General features: G+C 38.6%; 1 protein-coding gene across 5 annotated transcripts in view; it reads left to right on the forward strand.

The window, feature by feature from the left end:
- Nucleotides 1–21224, forward strand: part of LOC140152691 (phosphofurin acidic cluster sorting protein 2-like) — a 156613-nt gene that overhangs the window by 91691 nt on the left and 43698 nt on the right. For 4 of the 5 annotated variants that reach the window (XM_072175149.1, XM_072175151.1, XM_072175150.1 and 1 more), the window contains exons 6-7: nt 3416–3516; nt 4469–4546. In XM_072175149.1, coding sequence (XP_072031250.1) covers nt 3416–3516; nt 4469–4546 — 179 coding nt within the window. The remainder of the gene's footprint in view (nt 1–3415; nt 3517–4468; nt 4547–21224) is intronic. The other variant, XM_072175153.1, reaches the window with a different exon arrangement.

Here is a 21224-nt window from a genome sequence, read left to right on the forward strand (position 1 = left end):
GGACGCATATCTGCATGTTCGATCGCACCTCAAGATCAGAGGTTTCTACGCTTCAAGGTACAGGGTCAAACTTACCAGTTTCGATGCCTGCCATTCGGCTTGTCCACCTCCCCCAGAGTGTTTACACTCCTGGTCAGGGCGGTGGCAGCGTACCTGAAGCGCAGGGGAGTCAACATGTGTTGCTACCTGGGCGATTGGTTCATTTACGGACGCACCCACTGGAGACACAGTGTCTCGTGGAGTTAGTAGTTGCGGTGCGGGACCTGGGATTTCTGATCAACGTCAAGAAATCCAATTTGGTCCCGACGCAGACACCACTATTCTTAGGGGCCCAGATCAACCTCAAGGAGGGGATCGCGGCGCCCTCACCGAGAGGGTGAAACATGGCGAGGTGTGCCCGACTCTTGGCCGAGTCAGAGGGAGCACCGCTGTGGCATGGATGAAGGTTTTGGGCCTTATGGCCAGTATGGTAGACCTCGGCCGTACTGCCGCTTTCCCCTGAGGCCTATACAACTACACCTTCTAGCCTTTTACAGGCCCAGTCGTCACCCAATATCCCTCGCGGTTCGATGTCGGAGATCGCGCGAGAGAACTCTGGTGGTGGACCCATCAGCCCAATTTGACTCAAGGTGTCAGGTTCCCTGCACCAGCGGTCAAAGGCCACGTAGTGACGACCGGCCGCGTCAAAACTGGGCTGGGGGGCCACATCCACGGGACTCAGTCTCGGGCCTATGGTCGGCCACGGAGACGGAGTTCCATATCAACCTTCTCGAACTTTGGGCAGTGGAGAGAACTCTCCAGCATTTCGAGAAGGTGATCGTGGGATCTCATATCGTTGTCCAAACGGACAACACAACCGTGGTGGCCTACCTCAACAGACAAGGGGCACAAGGTCACCACGGTTGTGCCTGCACGCACTTCACGCCTGATAGGGTGGTGCAAGGCCAGGCAGATTACGTTGAGAGCGATGCACATAGCGGAGTCACCAACATCCTCGCGGACGATCTGTCACGAGGAAAGGTGTCGGGACCTACAGAATGGTCCCTTGCTCCGCAGGTCGCCCAGACGCATCTTCGGTGATGTACCACCCTCGATAGATTTGTTCGCATCTCATCGCAATCATCAGCTGCCGGTGTACTGCTCGAGGGTCGCAGACCCACAGGCATTCGCCGTGGACGCTCTGTCCGTGAGACTGGGGAGGAATGACTGCTTACGCTTTCCCCGATCTCGCTACTCGCAAGGGTGGTGACCAAGAGCGGGAGGGAGGCTTGCAACGTCATTCTGATAGCACCGTTCTGGCCGAAACACCTGTGGTTTCGACCGATGGTGGATCTACTAGCGGCACAGCCGCGAGTACTCCCCGAGTTACCAAATCTACTCCGGATGCCCGGAGGAGAGGTACCAAGTCTACCACTAGAGCACCTGCAGTTAGCTGCGTGGCCCTTATCAGGGAACGTGCGGCGGAGGGAGGCTTTTCATCAGAAGCTGCTTCTCTCATCGCCGGGGTAGACGAGTCTACCCTCCGTGCGTATAGTCAGCGTTTGGCTCCCTACTACGCGTGGTGCGATGAGAGAAATACATCTCCCACTAGAGCCTCTGTGCCTCTAGTGGCAGATTTTCTGACAGAAAAGTTCAGGTCAGGACTTCAGCAGGCAACGATAGCCAACTATAAGTCAGCCATTCTCTCGATTCATCGAGGATTCAAGACGGTCGACTATCAATTCAGATGGGTCCCTAAGTCTTCTTCTCGACGGTATGTTCAACGAGCGCCCGCCGAAAGGAAGGTGGTCCCTCCATGGGACCTCAACACAGTCTTGGGTATATTAAGGGTCCCCCTTTTGAGCCCCTGTCAAAAGCGACCCTTAAATACGTCACTCTTAAGGCGGCCTTTCTTCTGGCGTTGGCTTCGGGACGGCGCTGCTCAGAGTTGCACGCAGTCTCGAAGTCAGCCTCCGTGTTACTAACAACGGAGCGACGCTGTTTCTTCGCCCGGATTTCCTTGCAAAAATGAGCGAAGTACATTCCGACACTCGCCCTCTTCCTCCCCAGTATTGGGCAGGGTTCGTCAATAGCCGAAGACAGGTTGTGGTGCCCGGTGAGGCGCTACAGCACTACCTTGGCCGAACACAAACCTTAAGAGGGCTCATGACCGCTTATTTATCACTCACGCAGAACCGCACGGTCCAGCCGCTAAACAGACTCTGGCACGGTGGCTGGTCCAGGTGTTAGTGGACTTCGGGCGGACAAAAGACGCTTCGCCCCAAGGCCCACTCAACCAGATCTATCTCATCTTCGTGGGCCTACCATAGGGGGGTCCCCATAGAAGAGATTTGTCAGGCTGTGTCTTGGAAGAACCCGTCGTCCTTTTCCACGGTTTACTACAAAAACGTAAACCAACGACCAGGCGATAAGTTCTCCAGGGCTATTCTGCGGAGATAATATGGTGGTTGGGTATCAGGTGTTTTGCGAACAATCAGAATTCCAACATGGTAAGAACCAGTGTTTCTATTCTTAACCACTGAACTTTCAGTTCAGGGTTTTTGTCTGTTCACGTGGTCTTTCTGTTTCCCGGCCGTGAGGGGGGGAAATAGTTTGACCTCGCGATTACCATGCTACCCACTCTCCCGATCCTTATCAGATGCTGGCCAATCTTGTACCTCCATCCGTCGGTTACTTGCTAGATCGATCTTTCAGATGTTGATGCAAGAAGTATCTTAATCAACATCGGAAGCGGTAAGATCGACCGGTGTACTGAGTCTAGTCCCAAACAAAAATGTTTGGTAGACTCATAACCGGTCGCGATCTTACCTTTCGATATTGATTATCCGAACCCGACCGCCCCCCTACAAGTTTGGCCGAGTAGGGGCTGCCCAAGTCGGATAAGGGGTGATTATCGTGTGTGCGTCACCAAATGGGTGAGTCCACTTTCGGGGATCGGGGGTTTTGTTATTTATTCATTTATGTGGGACAAAATGACTATTGGTTTTTCCGCATCTCGGGATCGATGCAAGAAGTATCTTAATCAACATCGGAAAGGTAAGATCGCACGGTTATGAGTCTACCAAACATTTTTGTTTGGGACTATTTTCATCTTACCATGGACATACAGGTTTGCATTTCATTGGCCTTACCACAGACTCATACAATTTTTACTGCTGATCATGCACTCACCCTACATCCCAATTTTGTACCTTCTTTATAATGAATTATAATGTTATTTGTGATCTATCAACACCGTCTTACAAGTGCACACGACCGTGGTTCATGAGAGTCCCCAGTTGCAGAGTGTTTTCTTGTGTTTTTGTTTGTTTGCAAAAACCAGACACACACATCCAGTTATCCAAAAAAACAACAACGCACAAATGTATTGTATTTTAACTACTTTCCTTTTTTCTCTCTCTTTTAATTCATGCAGGTCGTTCAATAGACATTGACATGGGAAGTGAAGAAGAGGAGGAATCGTACTCATCAAATGATGACAATAGTGACAGTGGGGAGAACCTTGCTGAAACACAGGTAAGATAAGAGGTCATTTCTGGTATGTCTATCATCACCTACTGGAAATCCAATGCGATATATATTGCCTGCAAGGAGGAGCAAGGTGGCTTGCAGGTAGTATATTCTTGGCAGACACCTCTAATAGAGTTGATATTGCATCAACATTTTTTATGGTATGAAGTTCAGGCAAAATGGGCTATTCCATTTGAAAAACAAACCCTCGTTGTGAATTCCAACCAAATTTAACAATTCTAATCATTGATATCCAACAATTTCCATCCAAATACAGTAGAAGATTGTCGAAGTGTCGAAGATTGGGGAATTCCAAAACAGTTTATGCAAATAAGTGCTAGACAGAGAAGATATCTTACACTTCCCACAATGCATTTCTGCCATTTCAATTTTCTGTACTGATTTGCCATCTAGTGCAACATGTTTGATAGTGACAAAAGGTACCTCAATGAACAGAGCACATCCAGATCTTGCAAAACATATTTATTCCTTGACTATCTACCCATGTTTGGTTTGACCAGTATATTTTCAAAGGGAACCTGTACAAAGTAATGGGAGTATCGGTTGATGACCTGAGGTGATATATCATGTTGCAAAGGATTCTGGGAAGGGTAAAATATCTTCTCTGGGTGCCAGAAATTCTGTAAAATCAACCTCACAACATGTTCAACAGTTATAAGTGATCATGATGCTCGGCTGAATTTGTGAGAAGGTAGTGTTGTCTCTCACAGGAGGTGTGTGAATTTCAGATGGAATTGCCTGATGTTTGCTGTGGATAACGTGGAAGTATACCTGAGGCAGGATAGATATTGTTACTCCCACTAAACAGAAAACAAACTACTTTTAACCATTTTATGTAGTTTGACAAAGAATAAGTTTGAACTGCATAGAGAATGAACAAAAGGTGCAAGCTATCTTTACTGAGACTCCTATCCTTATATCTACATAAACAATGCAGATGTACACACAGGCTCCAGTTCGATCTGGAAGAAAACGTCGCCTCAGGAAGAAGGCCACTAGAACAGAACTTTGGAATGTATGTATCAAACATTATACTGTCCTGTTGTAGCCTTGTGGCAGAACTAATTACCATTTGAATGAAAAAGATGGTGCACTAACATTTGGCAAATGGGATGTGGTTCAGTCAAGATATCCTTTATTTGACAGCAACTCAATCCTTTATTTTACAGCAACTCAGCAGGTCCAGTTGTTACCATTAGAAGGTTCTAACAATTTTCAAGAACAACTTTTTAAAAGCACAGGTTGACATATTTTGTGTAAGTCTTCATAATCATAGCTTATGGGAGCTCCTGTGATTGAGCTAAATGGACTTTGATACTAATGCTGTTCATCTATCAAAATATCAAATGCTTGTTTCTGGCACATATACTATGAATGCACATTTCTGGTGTATTTTAGAGACATGCATAAGGTTGAGGTACTAATGATGGGTTTGCGCACCTAGGGAATCTTTTGTACATTGTGCAATAATCAATTAACTATTAATGCAGCAACAACAATGCTCATTGTTGTAAAATGTCAGAATATTACTCAAATTTAGATATGAAGAAATGGATACATTTAGTTCAGTAGGTGAAATGGTTTACTTTCTCATTTGCAGTTAACAATATTATGCAGCAAGTAGATGGAATGTGATATAGCATAATGAGCTTGATGTCGCCAAGATTGGTTTGGAGACAACAAATTTTAACATGAAAGTACATTTGTACATGCTGTTGTTTTTTTAATATTTTTTTTTTGTGTGATTATTGTAATTTGTTGATAATTGTTTTTTTCATAATAAAAATCTAATAAACATTGAAAGACAAAAAAGATTGGTTTGGAGATATGGTCAAAAAAAATGATGTATTCAATTTTATTTTGTATTTCAATGTTTTCACCAAAATTAAAATGGCCATGCATATCTCATGAACATGATGAGCATGTGACATATTAGCTGGATTTGGGTTTGTGGTTCTGCTGACCTTTATGTTTTGCACATCTCTGGAGAAAAAAATCATGCTAATAAATATTTTAATTCACAATGAGACTGAATCTTGATTTGGTAAAATGAAATTTAATAAAAAAAATGATGGTAAAAACCACCTGAAGCTCATTTTGCTTAATTATGTCAAGTACATTGATATTGTCAATGTAATGGCGGCATTGTACTTTTGATGGATTTGGGTTTGTGGTTCATGTGATCATCAGGGTAGTTTCCAAATATAAACATTTTTACAGTAGGACGTCATTTAAAAGCTAGCATTTAATATAGGACAGATGCTGGTGGCCTTAAAGCATAAAGTGCATTTAGCATCTGAACTCTTCACTCGCATGTTTTAGAAATAAAGCTAACTTCTTTATAAGGGACCATTCACAAACACTTGTTAGGGGGGCCTGATGCAAAAAGGGGGCCCTGAAAATTTTTGACCCTCCTAGGGGGGGGCTGAAAAATGACCAAAAATTTTCCTGGGAAAATTGAGTTTATATGCTTTTCTATGGGGTTGACCCATTATTTTCATGCCAAAAAGGGGGGGGGGGCCTGAAATGTTTGAGATCTGTAAAGGGGGGGGGGGGGGAACATTTTTGCGATGACATGTTTTGCATCAGGCCCCCCTAACGGGTGTTTGTGAACAGTCCCTAAATGTAAAAGGAATAAATCAGAAAGGATGACTTGATCATAATCAACTCAATACTTGCATATTGTTACTATAAAGTCTCATAGTTTTTGTGAATTTTCAAGTAATACGTGCAGTGAACATACTCAGTAAGTGGGGAAAAGTGCAAATTATGATACCATCAAAATCAAAGTGTACATCATTTTATTACTCTATGTTTGATATGGAAATGATAGTGTCATGTTTTCTTGAACTTTCACAAGCTGGCCCATTCCATGTCAACTCCAGGGATGTGCACCGCAGCATCTCTTCAATTTTTTTCTTTTTCTGTGTGGTGGTAGATATTGATGACAAAGTAAAATCCTGAAAATTTGAGCTTCATACTCCATTTCGTTTTCCGTGGCATCAATTTGAAATTTAGGGGGTCAGCGTAAAAATGTGTGCATAGCGAAAAGCGATGTTTGGAGGTCCATAAATGTATAAAGGGAACCCTTTAAAACTGTGAAAAGTATGTATCCTGGGGTACTTTTTGGCGTAGAATTCAAATCTGCTATCAGAAAACTTGTAACTCCTTTACTTTAAAAGATATGGGGCCCTCAAAATGCAACTTCGTCCAACCAGGACCAACTTTGGGGGGTCAGAACTCCAAAAGTAAAAATAATTTTAGCGTCAATTTTTTTGCCAGTCAGAGCCCTTTGGTAGGACATTACTCTTATCCAATATTGAGCATATTAGAATACATTTAGCTGAGATATTACCCATGCAAAACCACTTTTTTACATTTTGACCCCCTGAAAACCAATGTCAGACAATTTGCCCCACCATCAACTTCAGGTATGTTGAAGATATGTTCTTGGACAACATTTCTGAGAGATATTGGCTTTGGTTCTTGATGGCTTCAACACATTAGTAAGGTTTGCCTTCTCCATAGAGTTGTACATGAAATCATTATACATGCAAAATCAAAAATGTGTACAACTCTATGGAGTAGGCAAACCTAACTGATCTAATATGCTCAATATTGGATAAGAGTAATGTCCTACCAAAGGGCTCTGACTGGCAAAAAAATTGACGCTTAAAATTATTTTTTACTTTTGGAGTTCTGACCCCCCAAAGTTGGTCCTGGTTGACGGTTGCATTTTGAGGGCCCTATATCTTTTAAAGTAAAGGAGTTACAAGTTTTCTGATAGCAGATTTGAATTCTACACCAAAAAGTACCCCAGGATACATACTTTTCAAAGTTTTAAAGGGTTCCTTTATACATTTATGGACCTCCAACGTCGTCTTCAAGGCTATGCGACACATTTTTACGCTGACCCCCTAAATTTCAAATTGATGCCACGGGAAAACGAAATGGAGTATGAAGCTCAAATTTTCAGGATTTTACTTTCTCATCAATATCTACCACCACACAGAAAAAGAAAAAAAATTGAAGAGGTGCTGCGGTGCACATCCCTGGAGTTGACATGGAATGGGCCAGCTTAGCTCTGTACAAGGGTTATCTCAATTTTTTATCACCAGTGCTAGTACTCTCTGAATTGCACATATTATCAAAGGAGACAACATCAGGTTTTGGGGAATTTACATCTTTTACCTCTTGAAGTTAACAGTGCATATAAGGCATCAAAGATGGCTAAGCAGGTGTCTTATAATATCCTTATGCCACTGACCACAGACCCTGACTGAAGAAAATGCCAAGTTCAAGATTCCTTACTTTTGACATGTAAATAAATTTCCCAACAAGTTGCTACATTGGTAATCATGGTAATGGAACTGATGTGACCGACCCTCACCCTGGCAGGCATGGTCGCTGCTTTTGCAAGCACATGTGATCCGCGTATGCTATTCGAGGGTGTCACAATCCGTGAAGCTGAGTCAATTCTAGGTAAATAAGACAATAAAGGGAGATATAGGATACACATCCCATAAATATTACATGTATGTAGGTAATGGTGTTTATGAAGTAAAACATGTAAACATGGACTTAAGGGCACTGACCTAGTTGAATATAGATTCTTGATTCTGCTTCATTTCAGGCAGATTGTAGAGAAAATCTATGATTTAACTAGGCTAATGTTGAAAAAACAAAATGTTTCTGTCCATTTCCTTAGGCCCATACATACTGTAGCAACAACAATATTCTATATATGTGCTGTCTACCTATATATTAAAGCCCATCCTCTGGCAAAATGAACACTCAACCAAAATGGAAGCCATTATTGAATTATCATCGCCATTTCTGGCCCTCAAAATCAAATTATGACCACAGCTTGCAACCTTAATTTACCTGGCTGGCAATGTCTACTCTTGGGATCATAAGGTGGTGGAAATCAGGCATCGCGACAACAGGACTTCCTAGCATGGTGGATATCAGTTTAACTTGGTTCCATGTGGTACCAGTGGTTGGTCAGGTGAAGCAGGTGTGCTGCTATTGTTTACCCAAGCTCTATTGAAATCTTATCTATTTTATTGGAAGAAATTTCCAAAATATATTAAAATCTTGAGTTGTCAACTTTTGAGCACATCACATGCACCGTGACTTATTATCAATCCGGAAATTTTGTCAAAATGATTGCTCTTTCAGAAAGGGAAAAAAAAAGTATCAGCAGTCAGCACCAACACCTCTGAATGATAAAATACACCTATGGGGTTGTGATAACTGTAGATTAATGTCTGGACTTTTGCAGCATGAAATGCATGATATTGCATGACATTTTGGTTTTAAACATTTGATATTATTGAAAAGCTTATGTTTTTGATGGCCAAGCTTTTAACTTGAGAAAATGTTGCAAATCTTGAGACTCGCGCCTAATGCATAAAAGGGGAATGAAGTTTTTGGAAAATTCTGATTTCAGGAAATGACATGTTTCAGGAAATAGCCTTAAAGGAAACATGTTGAAACAATTGTAGTGATTTCGGATTTTTCAGTTGCCATCGATGACACTGAACTGAACTCTGTGACTAGCTGAGTACATTAAAAGTTCCTCAAAATAGTCACAATGTATATGTTCTCAATGCATGTTGGGAAAAAAACCTGTTTACCTTTTATGTTTCAAAGATGTAAATCAACAATATTCATGTATTCTGTACTAACCTTGGGAGTAACTGTATAATCCTGGACTCCTGGGTTTGTCCATTTATTGGAAATGTTGTTCTTGGTAATGTTGTGATGATTTAATCTTGGTTTGCTGCTGGTTGTGAATGTTTTTAAAGCATTATAAGAGAAAATTGCATGCAGTTTCCAACCACTGCTCAAAGGGCATTGCATGAACTTGTAAATAATAATCAGATTCTGAAGAAGCTTGAATGTTTAAGTTTGAGATAAAAATTCCCATTACGAAAAAAATGCATGCAGCTACCAACTGCTGATGTCAAACCATGCATACAACTTTCATTAGTTCATGTTGGGTTGTGGTTGGGAAAATCTTTCTACCCTTCCTGATTATTTCCCTTGCAGTCTAATATTTCATCAGTAATCAGTATGTGTTGATATAGATCTAAAATTATACGGTGGCAGGTAATTTTAATTAAACTGGTACCAAACCTTCACCATGTATAGCTTAGAAAAACAGCTAATGGATGTGGCAGAGTCCTGTGCATTGCATACCTAGGATTGATTTTAGTAGCTTGAAATCAATTATAGAGACGAGTGAAACTGCTAATTGAATCATTTGTGATTTACTTCCAAATAGTGTTAGATCAGCTGCAGCTCTTTTTATTGCTTATAGCTAGGAATGTATATGATGATACTGTACTATCTAAATTAAATTTGGTTGAGATTGGTATTTTTGTAAGCCATTATTATCCCTTACATTTGGATATATTATTGTCCTAACCAATGAGGTTGCAGAGGAAAATCCAGATGCCACCATGTTTGAGTGTAACTCAAGGAGGACTGTCTTCCAAGTATGTAACTTCAAGAGTTTCAAGACTCTTTCAGAGATGCCACTTTTCAGGTTTTAGCCTGAATTTAGGTATTTTGTGAGTCCAAATTCCCACAGTTTTACTTATTTTCAACCTGTTTGAGGGCTTTTTGGCCTGCATTCACATGCTTTTCAGGTTTTTCTAATAATTTTCAGTTTTTTTTGAGTGAAACTGAGTGGCATCTCTGGGTTTTATCAGGTGGCTAATGATCCAGATATTCTGGTCAATAATGACCCAGATTTCCTCAGTACTAGTTTTGTGCTGTGGCTTTGATTCCAATTTGCAAAACATATTTGGTAAGGGATGTTATAGCTGGATGATCACTTGTGATGTATGTGAATAGAGGAAAGCAGTCTTACTGGACACATAATGTCCGCTACTCATGCAATATTTTTGTAGAAAAAAATCAAGCCTGGCCTGTTCATTGTTACTTTAAAAGTTTTAAAGAGGAAACAAGTCCATGAAATAGAAATAAGCAAATGGCACACATAATATTATATTCTGTCTTGTTAGTGTTGTCTCTCTATTTATCGTTCTATGAAGCCAGAGTTCAAGAACCTCGTTTGGCCGGTCAGTTGGTCAGTGAGTCAAGAAATTACCTGCAAAGATTATCCAGCCATGATAAACCACAAGATGTTTTTGTGAATAGCACGTCATGGATGAACGGTACAAAACTTGCTATCCATTATGCATAGGAGATATGCGCACCATCCTTGCGTCATACAGGTAGCAAAGCTTGAGGGAGAGACAGCAGTATTATTTCAATGATAAACAGGGCCAATCTATCCATCAGCATGTACTTATAAAGTGCAAATTTTCACATAACATTCATTTTCACGCTTTTGCACAATTCTCAACTTGCACTAAACTACGAACGTGCTATAAGGGGTATTTAGTGTGTTTACCAATGAAGAAAGCTTGAATGAGCGAAGTTAAGAACAAGCAAAAACGTTTGAAAATGTTGTAGCGCAAAAGATTCATTGTGCACAAATATCCACTTTTATAGTACTTGTATACTTGTCCTGCCTGCCTGCCTTCCTGCATGCTCACGTCACTCATATCTGATATGGCTAGATTCATTGTTTTTATATTCCGTACTCCGTAGCTGTCAGGAATGAAGCAAATGTATGATAATATGGTACTTTATTTTTGTTAAAGAAAAAATGATATTGATGCATTGTGTAGTTGCATTTTTTATTTAGGGAAGAAACAATTGCATAGAGAAAAAAAGTGTGAATTTTCTCATAAATTCTTGCATGAATTCCAGGTGAATTGTTTGTTAAATTTTGACAAAAAGAAATGACTTGTGGATTTTGCCCCAGATCCATAGTGCAATCTAAATGATTTGTTCCAACAATTATTGCTTTCTCATTGAAAGAATCACCAAGTCGAACACCAAGTTTATATTAGATTTTTCTGGAAACAAACCCACTGATATTACGTACTACTATAATATTCACTCTTGATCATGAGAGCATGTGTACCTACTATGGTCTGCATCAAGCGCACATTTTGTGGAATCAATTGTGACCTACCCATGACCAAGCCTATTGACAGTCATATTTAAACACTGTGATTGGTCATCAGTTCTGAAAAAGTCGCGCTTGCTCCATAACGTATGGTCATTGTGTTGTATGCTTTACGCAAATATCTGTGCTTACCAAATGGTATAAAAAAATCAGAATAGAGCATATTGGTTAATCCCGTAAACCTTTGTAATTGAACCCTAAATGTGTCACACTGATTAGCACATTGTAATTGTGCAGTTCAACATGCGTATTGATGACATTCACATGGATGTACCATAGGCCCACTCACAAAGGCTTTTGAGGGATACATAACCAAAAAAATGAATCGCTCAGTTATTATGTAGAACACAGAGGCTATACTGTGGTTCGCTTCAACTTCAGTAGTGACATAGGTATGTTTTCACCGTGCCATGTCAAACTGCGCATGTGAGGCTAGCTTGCCGGCACTTTTGCGGCACAACCGCGAAAAAGCATCAATGTCACTAACGAACTTAAGGTCAAACACAGTATAATAAGGAAGTTTAGAGAAATATTATGTGATTATGGTGCTAGCACGGTGTCACACCAAATGACTTAATTACAATGGAATTGCATTGACATTTGGATAATATTTTTTTTAGGGGAAAAAGGTACAAAACAATAAACCAAAGGCACAAAGAGTTTTTGATTATATACAAAATATCATAACATGATCTTTAAAATATAATATCAGTTCACGCACATACTCTTGTGAACTTAAAATAAGGAACAATCATTTTTTTTATCATATGGTACAGCTTGTAATTTACTATCACAGAGCATAAAAAAACCCCACTAATCTCTATTATGCCATTGATTAAAAATATCATTGCACAATGTGATTGTCTTGTAACCTTTTATTCAGGGCAATGTACTCTAGTACTGGTATCAACAATGTTTTCATATTGGTATGACTGCATGCACAGATTGAATATTTTTCAATCACCTGATGACATCAAAATGCTTATCTTCAAGGGTCGTGTGAATAGTAAAATGAAAGTTTCATTATGTGAGGCAAGGCACTCATATATTACTTTAGCGGCAGCAAGGGGTCTGTTCGCAATATACAGCCTTCCTTAGGTAGATATATGTTCTACAATTTTCCTGGTGCGTCAACTGAGACTACATCTAGACACCAGTTTATTTTGAACTTGAACGGGTATCTAATTTCAGAGAAATTCACGATCAAAGAGAGGTTCGGCAAACTGACCTAAACGGCGCACAATGCTTTAATAATACACACAGAATCAACATGTTGGCGCCCTATTGGGATATTAAATCGCGGATTTGGCAACCATATCACAGACATGCGTCCATGATTATGTAACATTGCAAATGAGTCATCACACAGTTACTGTCCATTTGACAAATCCAACCAATAAGCGACGGACACGCAGCGTGGATAAGATGATTATATAAACACATTATTTCAAATATTTGCATAACGACCCCATTCATCATACGTCACAGCGAATAGTCCCGATCAATGTGTACAGTACCTCTGCGTATTTCTAATGTTGACATTGCGTTGCGATCATGAGGTGAAACAAGAACTGCCTTTAAAAATACAACACGGTTGATATAAAAACATAACTTATGAGGTACATAAAGTGCGCTATCATGAAATACACTTGAAAAAAGTAAAGAAATAATATAGGGACGAAATAAATAAACAGCAAACAGCATCAGTTACATGTAGCTTATCAAAAATGATTAGAGGACATGCGAAATAAGAGAGCATGTGCCCAATGGGACCTTTGATGTAATGTGCTGATATGTAACCATTTGGGTACATTTTTCTTTAAAACAATAATGTAACATTAACATATATAGTAAGCAAAGAAAGATTACGAAATGTAAAGCATATCTATATACTACTACTAGTATTACAGTGTAAAATCGTACTGCATGGGATGTAAGAGCAGGGAGGTAAATAACATGTTAACTGGGTGGGCAAATGCCCACCCAGTAAATTATTTTGCCCACCCAGTAAATTCAACTTGCCCATTGCCCACAAAAAATGGGGCACCATATAATATTACCAACGTGCATATCTTGAAATCAACTTGCATTTTGAAAGTGATGTTGAATAATGAAAGTGATGTATCTTTTCTTAATATTTGTCAATTTATTCATTTACCATGTTTACAACTTCGAAGTAGGAATAATTATCACACAGTACAAAATGGTATATGAAGCCAAAAATTAATATTATTTTGAGCAATTTCCACACAAGACCTGAAAGAATTCTTATGAGACCATAAATTTAGATATTCTTGAATAAGGTGTGTTTTTAAAAGACTAGGAACATTATATTTGATTTTTTTAAATAATTATATTTGATTATATTTGAAACTTAAATCCAGATATACATTGCTCATTTCAAGTCTTCGAGCATGCACAAATAGGTAATGGTATTATAAAAATGATTTCCTGCAATCAATCTAAACTTTAAATGTTGAAAGAATACATGTTATTTTACATTATCATTACTTTTTACACCTTTCGACTGTGATTCTACATCTGTCTTTATTATTTTGTGCAACATTGGAGCCTATGTTATAAGAATGATAAGAATTGGCAAAATAAACATTTTCATTATAGTTGGGAAATAGATCAATATAATTCAGGGTTGTCCATATATTGCCAAATTCTACAGTAGATTCATTTACTGCATTGGGTGGAAAATACCGGGAAATACCAACATATACCACAAAGATGCAACTTTGGGCCACTCAAAAACCCTGAAACTTTGTGAAAATTTGGATAAAAAGTTACAAAAATAGGTTGAAGATAATTAAAAGTGCGGACATTTTGACTTAATAAAAGAAGGAATTCAGGCATGAGAAAGAAAAGTGGCATCTCTGATACCGGAAATTACTGGGAACTACTTGTAAACATTGAAATTACTAGTAAATACCTGGTCAAATACTGGTTTGGCAATGATTTTTAAAATAAATTTTAGAAATATACCCGGTAGTTTTATTCATGTTTTAACACATTTTCATCATTTCTTATCAAATAATTTCAATACATTTTAGAAAATGTCACTCGTCTAAGCAGAACATTGTATTTCTTTAATCTGTGAGTGATGTGGGTATTTTAGCCCAATTTCGCATTGTTTTTCAGCATTTTCTACTACTTTCTTGATATTTCCCACGATTTGAATCTGTGACCCCTGCTAGGAGTAATGGTCAGTGATAATTGGTGTAAGATTTTTAAATGTCCAAAGTGAAATATAATACGATACACATTTTTCTTGAAAGTTGCAACTTGAATATGCTTTAGGCCTAAGATGCATTTAGGGGGAGGGTAAAGTCCACTTTTTACATCAAAGTCAACTTCCACGCAAAACCAGGTCTACATTTCCGAATATCCAAAGGCCTGGTTGAAATTAATTATTGCTGCCCACCCAGTAAATTATTTTCCCTAATTTGAGGGCAAAAATAAATTAAATTGCCCACCCAGTAAATTATCCTTATTTACCTCCCTGTGTAAGAGGATTGTTTTCAAATAAAGAATAAAGATCAGTTTTACCATTTTGGTTACTATATTGTTAGGAAATCATGTTGGGGGTGGGGAGGGGGGTTACAGCAGAATTGTTTTATTCAGAATATAGGTTTGTATATTTAATTCTTAAGGATTGTTTTCCAAGTGGACATATTGGTCTTATGGAAAATAAAATAAAAGAACTGCTTTTTACGTCAGTATATACTGGGTTGTTATTTGTTAATATTTGATTTAGGCCTCCGTCCAACCATATCTCGTGAATGGATAATGTTTCTTTTTCAAATTTTCAAAAACGAAAAAAAAAACTTACACATCTTTTTTTACAACAATGTGCATCAACGTGGAGGAATTGAGATCGACGCTCAAATTACATTCTACAAAAAGGTATGAAGCTTTAAAATTCATTATATGCTAAAGAAACCTCAAAATCAAAATTTATGATATTTCTTGCATTGGTTATTCCAATGGCACAGACAAACAAGCAACACATACGCTACAATACAACGACGACAAAAATTTACACATTTGCCTCACATGAGGTTCTGAACAGAAACATCACATATACAGGCCAAGACACCAAAAATACCTAAACCAATCAATCAAAACACACCAACCAGGATCACACATGGTTTCCCTACCACATACACAGGTGCCGAGAACTGCGAAAGCCAACCGCGAAAGCCGAGAACCGCTCTAGTTTGTATTAGGGCTCACCAAAGTCAAAGTCATTCTTGTCTTTGTTGCTTATACATGAAACTGCTTCTCCTGCCAAAATACCTCAATGGGCAATTCCAGTTGATATCCCTACACCCTATAATGGAGTCATCCCATTCAGGCAACCCCATATGTAATTCACACTCCCTCTGTGGGAGATTAAGGTCATATCTTCCATATGGGGTGTATGGATTTCAACTGGAATATACCACTACACACGAGATGCTCATACCCTCAGTTGTGCAAAGATTCTTTCAATTGTGATGTAAATCTCACATGAGTGGTGTTGTCATTGCTCTATGTCAGAGAGAACCAAGTAAAAATCTAGATCTAAGCCAACCTTCCGGCATTTTTAGTGGTGCATCAACTGTCGAATTGAATGATTAGGTTTCTCTGCCATTTATTTTCTATGCACTTGAATGTAGAAAAATGTCAATACACTTTCGAGTATACTAGCAATCTAAAAAGGTAGTATGGCATGATTTTGTGATTTTACCTTTTTTTATTGCTTTTGTATTTGATCCGATACTTTAATAATGTAAGTAGCATTCTTGCCAAGTTTGTTTTATATTTATAATACTATTTTGCTTCCTGTAACCGGATGTTTGTATTGCATCAAATCGTCCTTGCACTGCAAACATATTGGTTTATTAATAGTGCAGTTTGGAGGAGCGTATTTTTCCCATCTTCTTTTGCACATGATAACTTGAAAACAAGGTAATGGTACCCGTATCTATTGAACAAAACAAGATAAAGATGCATAAATCATGGAAGGCAACTACAGTAGCTTGTAAACGTGATGTTAATGTAGCAGTGTTAGTTGACATTGAGCTATTAAGCAAAAAATCCATAAATCTGCACATGAATCACTATACATTATTGATTGTAAGCTCTAAATTATTGAAAATGATGCTGTTAAATTGATGTTTTGTGCAGTTTTACTTGTCGCACATGTGCAGATGACACTTTGCTATGGAATTACCTTTAATGTAATATCCTTGAAAAAATGTAGCAACCAGTCCAAGGTTGTCCTTGCACATGAATTATTGATTTATATTATAATTAAAATGTGAAATTATCTATTTAGAAAGTGATATTTTGACAGATAATATTAAATGGTTGTTCATCTTTAAATGTATGAGAGAAAGAGGGGGGGGGGGGAGGGACAGAGATATGGCATGTGGACAGGACAACAAATACAGAAATTGCTTTCCCCTGATACCAAAATCTGTATTTTGATGGGGTAAAAAAAGGGGGGTGTCAATCTGGTACATGCAGACATGCACCTTTAATTATTTCTTTTTCATACAATTATGTAGTTCCTTTTAGATATTTATACGAGGTCCTGTTTGGAAGGGAAGAATGGAATATAGAGGGAAAAGTTGCAGATATATGTACTATATATTGACACAGGCAAACAAATGGATTCACACTGAGGGATAATCACTCACTGCTAACTCATAAGCAGTAGTAAGACAATATCTTCTACATGTAACAAGTAAACTTGCTACCTAAAGAATTGTTTAATTGAAATGTAAATAATTTAGTTTAGTAAAGAGTAAATCTTCTGAGTTACCAACATGTGACCTGTGAGCTACATTACACAACTTTCCTCCACCGTTGAAAGTATATCCCATATTTTATGTGTGAGACTTTAGCAGGGACATATTTGTTTGCAAGTGTTTGAAATTTAAGGCAACCACATTACACTGTGGTGAAAGTAAATCATGTGAATGATGCCTTTTCCTCCATGGAGCATCAATGATTAATTAAAAAAGATTGAACTCAGACAGGTAGGGGAGACTTAGCTTTAAACATACGATTTGAGATGTGAAGAAAATACTTATCCTGAATATTTACCAAATTTGATGGGGAAAACATTTAGATTTGAAGTTGGTAAATGAGTTTGATTCAAAATTCCTTTATGAAGAAGTGGAGCAAAGAAAATTTGTCTGAAGCAGGATTCAAACCGGTGACCTCTGGTTTTGAGACCATTGCTCTACCATCTGAATAATGGACGGTGATCCCAATTACCAATATCTTTACACAGGTGCTGGTCAAAGCCATGAAACTGCTGTTGTGTGGCTGGGATCATGCCCACAGTACGATACAACTGAAGAATCATCAATTTATTTTCTTTCCATATACCGATAGGCCAGCATGCTTACATAGGCCACTTTTACCCTGGCTAGAGTATTTGTGCCTGATCTCTGCTACAGAACTATGAAAAATAAACCTTTTTTTTTATAGAACATTTGGAAAAACATCCCTTCTCTAAACCAATTTTCTGTAATTTTGACCTGTAGCTAGACCCAGAAATCCTTCTAAGCTGCACATCCCCATGCCCACATTCAGTGGCATCAATCCTGAATTGGCATTAGCCCTGAATTGTCAAAATGTGGCTGAAAGAATAAAAATGGGCTCATCTCCCTGGGATTGATGCGCATGCCCACATTTCCAGTCTCCAGTCTCATAGATGTGTAAATGATCAAAAGCACATCATTCCAATATGTATACCAGTTACTTCCTCCCAACTTTATGTATTCACTCGCTTCAATGCAGTCCATCTCCCAAGTTACTTATTATGTTACAACTTGATGTTAAAACAACAAAACAAGTTGAAGAGTTTGAAATCAATACAGGCCAATTTCCCTACTGCGATCGGGTTCTTAATATCAATGACATGTTTGTGCCTATCTGCTTATCAGATATTCATAGTGGCTGTATTTTTAGCCTTCGGTATGCCATCTTCCGTCTCAGTCGTCTGACTGTAATTTCAACTCCTCTGACTGTTGGGACAAGGAATAAATTGTTCACATTTCACCTATAGGTTGTGCAAGTTGTAGCCTGGTGGGTATAGGTAATGTAAGGATGGATGAATGATCCAAGTTTCCTTGGTTATACTTTATTGTTTCGATTTCATCTCATTTTGTAGTCACACTAGGTGAGACACTTGCAAATAAATCTTCAATCATAGTGTGTGAAGACATATCCGCAGCAATGTGTGTTGAAATTGGGATATTCCATTTTAAGTCCACAGTACCCCTGTGGAAGAGTCCGAGCATTAATTTCAAATGAAATTAGCTTATTAACCAACTCTACTTGAAACTTATCCTCCGTCTGTGGAAAGATTCAGGTTGAATCTTTCTCAGAGAGTGTAGGCCTATATATAATTGAAATGGAGCTGCCTGATGTGTTCATTCCATTTGAAATTCATTCCCGCTGTTGGAAGATATTTCAAAATCTTTCACAGGGGGATGTGGATTATAAATGGAATAGCCCAATAGTTCGGAGATTTAAATCACATTAATTCTCACCAGTCTTATGATATTGTTTTTCAGAATCATAGCTTAGTCTAGACTTGCTACGAGTCCTCTGTTAAATTTGTGAATATTCTCAGTCATCCAGGTAGATAAACATAATAAAATGAATATTGAATCTGTTCATCTGGACTTACTATTTTTGATAGCGACAGTATCGCGTCTCATCCACGACGCATCATCAGGCTGACTGATCAGATGATGAACTATTGACCTGTGACACACTTGATGACTCTGGTGACTCTCCTGTGATGTCATATTATCAAGTGTGTCACAGTTGTAATCAGCCTACTAGAATGACCATCACAGCCAGGACCGGCTCCCTGAGTTTTGTACCAGACAATTATTTAGCAGCAAGTTCCTTATCCCAGGGAATTTCAAGCTAGCTGAATATTTCCACAAGAAAAGACATTGTGGGGGCTTGAACCCGTACCATCACACACCAGAGTCTAGGGCCTTGAGCTAGCTAACTGGACTGCTATATCGACTACAGAGTAATGTTCTCTTTGACCATAAGTGTTTTGGGGATTGAGTAATAGTTGAACGATTCGTAAACCATATTGGTGAGTTTTGGTTGAGCCGTTGAGCTTTAACTTCTCATCAAAAATTCAGGAAAGATGTTAAAACATGGCTCCTTGAAACAGCAAAGATATTATTCATATGCATGCGAACCATTCCAATATTTAGTGCAAGTTTCTCTATCTGCATTTCGTATTCATATCATCATATGGGCTAAACAGCTCGTTTGAAAGCACTGATGCAGTAAAATGGGCCAAGTAAAGATTTCTTACAAACCTGATGCAGTGAGAACCATGAATGATCAATACGTAATAGCTTGTGAGAATAGATGACATATTATTATGATGATCATGTAGTAGCGTTGATTGAATTCCCTGCATGTATAGTCACATGCGGTTGGATAGCATTGCGATGCATAGTCATGATTGCACCTGTAATGCTTTGGGGCCTGCCCACTTTAAAAGAGGAGCTAGAGTGTAAGTATGCGGTTGATGAAAGAACCCATGTTGTTAATGTGTATGGTTTGCCGCTTGTCAATATACGATAAGAGGTGTTCACGCGTAGGGTCTATCCTTCATACAAGTTAGTCTTTTTAATATTAAGAAATGTGCCCTAGGCTGGCACATTGTATGAGACTCTTGACTTTTTTTGTATTTTTATGAGTAAACATAAATAAACAGACAAGATATTCTTGAGTGGATGAATTAGGTCATCAGTTTAATTAATTGGGCAGACCGCTAATAAAATACTTACCATGTTCAGTAGTGTTGCTCATGCTAATTTGCATGTTCATCTTGGCAATAGTGTATTTAAGGGGAAAGGGCACAATGAACCCCTCACAGAGGCATGCCAGCTTGATCTAGCGGGTAGAAATTCTACCAAATTAAAGAATGCATCTTTGTTTTGGCCTGTTTAAGAGCAAACTTCAAGATATGAGCGAAAATACTCTTTTGAGGTTTTGCACAGTACCGGAAGAAGAAGAAATTATGTTAACATGCATAATCGTCATAATTTTTGGACTAGGTCAGTGGGAAGACATAACAGTCCCATTAACAATTTTTGCCTGATATATGTCTAAGCCACTGATCATACCAGGCCAAAATGAATTTTATTCAGTATTGTAACGCCCTCTGACAACCCCTAATATGTCTCATACACGTTATCTAAAAGACCCATTTATATAAAAATAAAAACCTTTCACATTGAAAGGCTCTTTTATGCCTGTTATTTGTTTTTATGCAGACAATGCAGTCAACATTAACTCAAGATTTTCTACAAATAGGAATTTTGTGACACAGCGTATTTAAGGACAAGAAGCTCTGTTTGGGCATGAATTGTAAGGTTAAGATCTTTAGGTGATAGTCAGAAATACTAAAGTAGTCACATGAATATTATCTGTTAAATGCAGGTGGTGGGCGCCGTGCATTCTCTAAATTCAGTAAATTTCCATCATCAATCGTGTAATTGAATGGGATTATTTTGAAATTTTAAAACGCTTGAAATATAACAAACAAATAGGCCTATGTTAATAAATAATATAAATACAAGCTAAAACCGTTGGG

This window comes from Amphiura filiformis, chromosome 5 (assembly GCF_039555335.1).
Source record: "Amphiura filiformis chromosome 5, Afil_fr2py, whole genome shotgun sequence".
Taxonomy (NCBI): domain Eukaryota; kingdom Metazoa; phylum Echinodermata; class Ophiuroidea; order Amphilepidida; family Amphiuridae; genus Amphiura; species Amphiura filiformis.